Source organism: Apium graveolens, unplaced genomic scaffold (genome assembly GCF_009905375.1).
Source record: "Apium graveolens cultivar Ventura unplaced genomic scaffold, ASM990537v1 ctg3053, whole genome shotgun sequence".
Classification (NCBI taxonomy): Eukaryota; Viridiplantae; Streptophyta; class Magnoliopsida; order Apiales; family Apiaceae; genus Apium; species Apium graveolens.
This window is the reverse complement of record NW_027417917.1, coordinates 53,007-61,399: the sequence shown is the minus strand read 5'-3', so window position 1 is coordinate 61,399 and position 8,393 is coordinate 53,007. Positions and strand designations below refer to the sequence as shown.

General features: G+C 35.8%; 1 protein-coding gene across 1 annotated transcript; it reads left to right on the top strand.

Moving 5' to 3' along the window:
* The first annotated feature begins 6,698 nt into the window (after positions 1-6,698).
* LOC141700894 (uncharacterized) lies at positions 6,699-7,679 on the top strand. Its single transcript, XM_074504559.1, has one exon. It carries the CDS (start codon positions 6,699-6,701, stop codon positions 7,677-7,679), a length of 981 nt encoding a protein of 326 aa, XP_074360660.1.
* The last annotated feature ends 714 nt before the right edge of the window (positions 7,680-8,393 follow it).

Genomic DNA, 8,393 nt, shown 5'->3' with positions numbered 1-8,393 from the left:
GTTAAATGCTACAATTATGGTGAGAAAGGCCACATATCTTCTGATTGCAAGAAAGGAAAAAGTGACAAAGGCAAGGCACTTGTCATAAAGAAGAAAAGTTGGACAGACACTTTAGATTTTGAACATGAGGTGAACTATGCCTTAATGGCAAATGCTGATAGCAATTCTGAAACTGCTGAGTTAAAGGTACCTCAAACAACTTATGCTTTTCATACTGATGATATTACTGAGTTGAGATCTTATCTTAAAACCAGATTCATTAGCTATAGAGATCAGACTTTAACATGTGATAGGTTAACTTCTGAAAATCTGACTTTTAAGAAAAAGAATGACTATTTAGAAAAAGAGTTAGTTATGTTCCATCAAACTCAGAAAGAAAGAGATGATGCTTTTTATGTTAGAGATGAAGTGTTAAAATTGAATCAATCTCTAAAACCTGAGTTAGAAAAGGAAAGAGAGATTATCAGGACTTGGACTAACTCTGGTAGAACAACTCAGAATTTACTAAGTAGTGGAAACTGGAAAGAGGGCTTAGGTTATGGAGATGATAAAAGTGAAACAGGATCTGATCAAATTAAGCCAATTATTGTTAAACAGACTACTAAGCCAAAGGTAAATCCTGTTAAGTTTGTAGCTAAAACTGTAAAGTCTGATTCTGAAAAGATGAAAGATAGTGAAACATAAGTTAAAGCAGAGTCGACTTCTGATAAGTTAAAACAAGATAAACCAACTGAAGTTAACATAGTCTTAATGACAAAGAAGCAGCTTAAGTATAAGCTGAAAGAGATTCAGAATTTAAACAAGGTAAAGCCACCTAGGAAAAATAGGAATGGAAAGGAAGGTGTGAATAAAAGCAATAATTATATGCCCGTTCCTAGTGCTCCTAGAAAGAAATGCTATAACTGTGGAAATTCTAACCATCTGACTTCTTTTTGCAGGAAGAATAAGAATATAAACTCCTTACCTTCTAAGTCAGGAGTTAAGAGTCAGTATGTTAGGTTTAAGCCACAAAATCCTTGTTTTCATTGTGGTAGTTTATGGCATTCCGTTTATACTTGTAAGGAATATCATAATTTGTACTATGGTTATTATCAAATAAAACCTTCTTTAAAGAAAGTTAGCATTATTCCTTCTAGTGTAAGTACTGATGCAAAGTCTGATACTGTAAAATCTGATAAGAAAAATGTTGACATAAACTCTGATGTTAAATCCGCTGCAAATGTTAACAAACTTATTAAGGCCAAATGATCCAAGCAAGTCTGGGTCCTTAAAACTAATCATTAGTGGTCTTTATGATTGCAGGGCAATAGGAAAAACATCCTAGTTATTGATAGTGGATGTTCAGGACATATGACTGGAAATAAAGCCATGCTATCAGACTTTATGGAGAAAGCTGGTCCAGGAGTTTCTTATGGAGATGGCAACATGGGAAAAACTCAGGGATATGACAATATCAATCTTGGGAAAGTCATCATTAAATAAGTAGCTCAAGTCTCAGGACTTAAACACAATCTGCTGAGTGTTAGTCAAATTTATGACAGAGGTTATCATGTGGATTTCTTTGAAGAACACTGTGAAGTTGTAAGCAAATCTACAGGCAAAGTTGTTCTAAAGGGATATAGGCATGGTAGCATTTATGAAGCCAAGCTTTCAACAAGTTTTGATGGTTCTGCAATCTGTCTGTTTAGTAGAGCATCAATTGAAGAAAGCTGGGATTGGCACAAGAAACTCTCTCATTTAAATTTCAGCAATATAAATGAACTAATCAAGAAAGATCTTGTGAGAGGTCTGCAAAATCAGTATTTGCTCCTGATGGCCTTTGTGATTCATGTCAAAAGGAAAAACAAAGAAAATCTTCATTCAAGAGCAAGACTAAATCTTCAATTCTTGAACCTTATCACCTACTACATGTGGATCTATTTGGTCCAGTGAATGTCATGTCTATTGCAAAGAAAAAATATGCTATGGTCATAGTAGATGAGTTTACCAGATACACATGGGTGTATTTCTTGCACACAAAAAGTGAAACTGCATCTATCTTGATTGATCATGTCACACAACTTGATAAATTGGTCAAAGACTCTGTGAAAATTTTAAGAAGTGATAATGGCACTGAGTTCAAGAATTTGATCATGGAAGAGTTCTGCAAAGACCATGGAATAAAGCAGGAATTTTCTGCTCCTGGAACTCCACACCAAAATGGAGTTGTTAAAAGAAAGAATAGAACTCTTATTGAAGTTGCATGAACCATGCTTGATGAAGCAAAGTTACCGACCTACTTTTGGGCTGAAGCTGTGTAGACTGCTTGTTTTACTCAGAGTGCAACACTTATCAACAAGCATGGAAAGACACCATATGAGATGGTGAAGAAAAAGAAGCCAAATCTGAAGTATTTTCATGTATTTGGATGCAAGTGTTTTGTTATTAAGACTCATCCTGAACAATTATCCAAATTTGATCTAAAAGCTGATGAAGGAATTTTTGTTGGATATCCGCTTTTCACAAAAGCCTTCAGAGTCTACAATTTAAGAACAAGGGTTGTTATGGAATCTATCAATGTCTCTTTTGATAATAAGAAGATTATTGGACTTGAAGATTTCAATGATCATGATCAGCTGAGATTTGAGAATAATAAGTAGATGAAGCTTATGAATTTATTGAACTGATGGCTACTAATGAGTACCAGAATCCTTCCCAAAGACTGACTCAGGGAAAGGTGGCAGGAATTCTGGAGTCGGATGTAGCAACTGTTATAGCTGCCCAACTTAAGGCTTTAACGATGAAGGTGGACACTTTGGCTAATTATGGAGTTAATCAAATCGCTAGTGTCTGTGAGCTTTGTGCTGGTGCCCATGAGACTGATCAGTGCACAATTTCTAGTGAATCAGCTCAGTTCGTAAATAACTTTCAGCGTTCGCAGCAACCTGTGCCAACCACTTATCATCCCAACAACCGCAATCATCCTAATTTCAGTTGGAGCAACGCTCAGAATGCGGTTCAACAGCCTTATCAACAGTATCCAGCTAAGTAGTACAACCCCCCTGGTTTTTAGCAACCGTAATATGCACCAAGACAATAACTCCAGCTATAACAAGGTAATGAAAAATCTGAATTAGAGGAGTTGAATCGTATGTGCAAAAGTCAAGCTGTTTCTATCAAGACCTTGAAAAATTAAATTGGGCAAATTGCCAATGCCTTGCTAAATCGTCAGTCTGGTACACTACCTAGCGACACTGAAGTTCCAAGAAAGAGGGAAGCTAAGGAGCAGGTAAATGCAATTATTTTGAGGTCTGGAAAGGTTGTGAATCCCGAACAAACTCAAGTGTTGACTAAAGAAGCTGGGGCCGAGAAAGATGTAGAGCAGCAGGAAGTAGAAGTGGAACCAAGGAAGACTACTGTTGAGCACACTCCTCCTAAGGGTAATACAGGGGAGAAACAGATATATCCTCCACATCTCAACTGTAAATTTTGATAGTTTAAATCCTGATACTGTAAACTCTGATGGGTTAAACTCTGATGTTATTGAACCCGTGGAGACTACGCCAAAGGAAAATGCACCTGTGCAGGAGGAGCATATTGAAGATCAAACCACATCTCAAGAAGCATCAGAACCTAGAACAGGCTCTTCAAGTTCTGATGGGCCAAGTTCTGATAATTCTGGAAACTCAAATTCTGAAGAATCCAACTCAGAGAGCATAATCTCAGGGGGAGCATCAGAAAATATTGTTGGAGATAGTATGGATCATGGGGGAGCATCCAGTTCTAGAGATAATCTTTCATCTTCAAGGAAGTGGACTAAAGCACATACACTTGACTTGATTATTGGAGATCCTGAAGCAGGTATTAGAACTAGAACAGCAAAATCAAATGAATGTCTCTATCATTCTTTTCTTTCTCAGGCTGAACCAAAGAAAGTGGAAGAAGCTCTTCAAGATGCTGATTGGGTGCAAGCAATGCAGGAAGAGTTAAATGAATTTGAAAGAAATAAAGTCTGGACCCTAGTGCCAAGACCAAATAACAGATCAGTTGTTGGTACAAAATGGGTGTTCAGAAACAAAACTGATAGTAATGGCATAATTACAAGGAATAAAGCAAGGCTGGTTGTAAAAGGATACTCTCAACAAGAGGGAATTGATTATGATGAAACATTTGCACCAGTTGCTAGATTAGAAGCCATAAGGATATTTTTGGCTTATGCTGCTCACAAAAAGTTTACAGTCTTTCAAATGGATGTAAAAAGTGTTTTTCTTAATGGAGAATTGGAAGAAGAAGTATATGTTGAACAACATCCAGGTTTTGTAGATTCAAAATTTCCTAATCATGTCTACAGACGTGATAAAGCACTTTATGGCCTTAAGCAAGCTCCAAGAGCATGGTATGAGACACTAGCTCAGTTTGTTCTGGAAAGTGGATTTAACAGAGGGACAATTGACAAAACTTTATTCTATCTCAACCATGGAAAGGAATTACTTTTGGTGCAGATATATGTTAATGATATCATTTTTGGTTCTACAAATGACAGACTTTGTAAAAGATTTGCCAAGCTAATGCAGTCAAGATATCAAATGAGTATGATGGGAGAACTTAGCTATTTTCTAGGCCTTCAAGTCAAGCAGAATGAAGAAGGAACTTTTATTTGTCAATCTAAGTACACCAGAAATTTGTTGAAGAAATTTAGAATGCAAGACTGTTCAAGTACATCCACTCCTATGGCCAGTGCAACAAAATTAGATAAGGATACTGGTATATCAGTAGATATTACTGATTACAGAGGTATGATTGGCTCATTACTCTATCTAACTGCAAGTAGACCTGATATCATGTATGCTACCTGTCTTTGTGCAAGATTTCAAGCAGATCCAAGAGAACCTCACTTAATAGCTGTGAAAAGAATTTTCAAGTACCTTAAGGGTACAGCTGATCTGGGATTGTGGTATCCTAGGGAATCAGACTTTAAGCTAATAGGTTACTCAGATGCAGATTTTGCAGGGTGCAAAATTAACAGGAAAAGCACAAGTGGAAGCTGCCAATTTCTTGGGGGCTGTAAAATTCGTAATTTTATTTTTAATTTATTTATTAGAAATTAGATATTAATTTGTCTAGATAAATATTTTAAAATTAGAATATTCTGAAAACATTTTGTGCAAGGTAGTTGATTTGTGAAAAGATTTGTTATTTGTGGAAATAAGTGTAAGAATAATTTAGAAAATCGAAATTTTTTTAGTTTAGGTAATTGTGTGTATCAAATATTTTATTTATGGAATTTACTTGGAGAGGTTGTAAATCTTTAGGAGGAAATATTATTATTTCCTAGTTGAGATATAGGGTTTTGTATCGTTATAAATACACCATATTCGTATTCCTTGTTTTTATCATTAAAATTCGCAGGACTTTCTCAGCAAAAATCAGCTGTCTTGTAAAATTCGTAGAAAATTCATCGTAAGTCAGAATTCAGTGATTCTGGACTTTTCAGAAAGGTCTTTTCGTTATCTTCAGCTTTCGTGTTTCGTGTTTTTCAAGAAAATATCGTTTAGAGGGTCAAAAAGAGTAAATTCAGATCTGGTCAGGCTTTGAGGTAAGTACCTTTTGACTTACTTTTAAATTTCCGAAAAGATATTTCAGTTCTGTTTTTAATTTCATATAAGATATAAAAACTTTGATTTCGAAATTATAAGATATAAGTATTTGTGAATTTTAGAACCCAGTCTCTACGTTTTCGAACCGTTCGTAATTTACGCTATAGTTCCGGAACTAGCCTTAGATACCCTTAGTAGGCGCACAAGTGTGCAACTTTAGATACCTATTAAGGGCGCGTAATTATTGAACTTTAGATGCCGACCACTGGCAAAGTGTGGTATAAAGAATAAGAATAAGAATTAGATGCCGGCTACTGGCAAAGTGTGGCCGTAGATCAAGACTGTGGTATTTATAAGAATTATCGTTTCGTTCTGTTTTATTCTGCTCAGATATGTTATACAATCTGTACTGTTATAAATTCTGCTCTGTTCTGTTTTAAATTCTGAATTTTAAAATATAAAACTTTGGGTTGGATTTATTTTAGAAAATGTTTTACAAAATTATTATTGTTTTAAGAAAAATCGTTTTATCAAAACACCCATTGTTTTTCTGTTTAAAAGTTAGTCAATTTGTACTTGCTGAGCTGTGTAGCTCACCCCTTTTAACATTTCAGGTTCGGAATTTGGAGCATATTAAGATTAAGGAATGAGAACTATGTGGAGATCTGTGCTGCTTCGTTTTGTGCTATTTGAATTAGAATAAAGATTTTGTTTTTAGAGAATAAATTTAATTATCTGTTAGACAATTATTATCGGATTTGTGGAGCTGCGTCTCTATTTTTATGATTTTGATTATTGAGTTTGACCGCTGCTTTGAATTTCGTGATCTATTAGAATTATCGAGTAATAATATATTTTATTTTTAGTTTTCGATTTAGAATTTAATAGTCCGGAAGTGTGGGTTGTTACAGTTGGTATCAGAGCAGGCTGTCCTTCGGAGTGTATTAGGTATGGGACTAGTACATTCCCTAGGATGCGATCCTTTAGACTATCGTATAGGTCTTAGAAAATTATTTTGGATTTAGGGCATTTATTTGTGTGATTATTTGATATGTTTGACTTTTGTGTTTTTTTTGATTATTGACTATAAGTTTAGAATTTGTTTTGTGTGTTCTAGTAAAGATGGATGGAGAAAATCAGAACAACAATGAAAATCAGGGCAATAATGATGAAGGAGGAAACGTCTTTGACCAGCTGGCTGAAACTCTAGCTGTACTTGTGAATCAGCAACCGAAGCCCAACATCGTCTCTCAATTCAAGCGTTTGAACCCGCCAACTTTTGATGGAGCTACAGACCCGGCTATCGTTGAGATGTGGATCCAAGAGATGGAAAAAGCTTTCGGACTTCTGGGGAGCAATGAGGAACAGAAGGTGACCTTAGCTGTGTACCAATTGCAAGGAAGCGCTTACGACTGGTGGCTTATGGAAAAGAGGAAGAATGAGACGACAAATCTTGAAGAAAATCATGAACCGTACACTTGGGCAAAGTTCAAGAAGGCTTTAGAGGACAAGTACTTTCCGAGAACAGTTCGTCTGCAGAAAGAGAGGGACTTCATTCGACTTCAACAAGGTGGAAGAACCGTCATTGAATACGAAGCAGAATTTGCAAAGCTTGCGAAGTACGCGTCGACCCTAGTAGCAGATGAGAGCAGTCGAGCACGAAGATTAGAGGAGGGACTTCGAAGTGACATCAGGAATTCAGTGGCGTCGTTTGAACTTCAGACGTACGAGGCTGTCCTCAACAAGGCGTTAGTGATCGAAAGGGGCTTGGCAGAATCTGAAAAGGCGTCTGGCAGTTGGAATAAGAGGCGGTTCACTCAAACTAGTGGGCAATCTTTTCAAGGGGGACCACTCAAGAAGCCACACGTGTACGATAACATCGGGGGTCAAGGTGATCGAGAGACGTGTACCAGGTGCGGCAAGAATCATCCGGACAAAGTCTGTCGTTGGAATACAGGTGCTTGTTTTCATTGCGGAGAAGTAGGACATAAGATTTCGAATTGTCCGCACAATCCGCCACCGCCACCAAGGAAGGAAGCAGATAACAAGATGGGCAAAGGACGTGTGTTTCAGCTGACAGGAAATGACAACTATCGCAATTAAGGTATGATTTCTTTTCTTTAGTGACTTATTTAATTTATTTATGTTATGTGAATTTGGGGACCAAATTCTTTTAAGGAGGGAAGAATGTAAAATTCGTAATTTTATTTTTAATTTATTTATTAGAAATTAGATATTAATTTGTCTAGATAAATATTTTAAAATTAGAATATTCTGAAAACATTTTGTGCAAGGTAGTTGATTTGTGAAAAGATTTGTTATTTGTGGAAATAAGTGTAAGAATAATTTAGAAAATCGAAATTTTTTTAGTTTAGGTAATTGTGTGTATCAAATATTTTATTTATGGAATTTACTTGGAGAGGTTGTAAATCTTTAGGAGGAAATATTATTATTTCCTAGTTGAGATATAGGGTTTTGTATCGTTATAAATACACCATATTCGTATTCCTTGTTTTTATCATTAAAATTCGCAGGACTTTCTCAGCAAAAATCAGCTGTCTTGTAAAATTCGTAGAAAATTCATCGTAAGTCAGAATTCAGTGATTCTGGACTTTTCAGAAAGGTCTTTTCGTTATCTTCAGCTTTCGTGTTTCGTGTTTTTCAAGAAAATATCGTTTAGAGGGTCAAAAAGAGTAAATTCAGATCTGGTCAGGCTTTGAGGTAAGTACCTTTTGACTTACTTTTAAATTTCCGAAAAGATATTTCAGTTCTGTTTTTAATTTCATATAAGATATAAAAACTTTGATTTCGAAATTA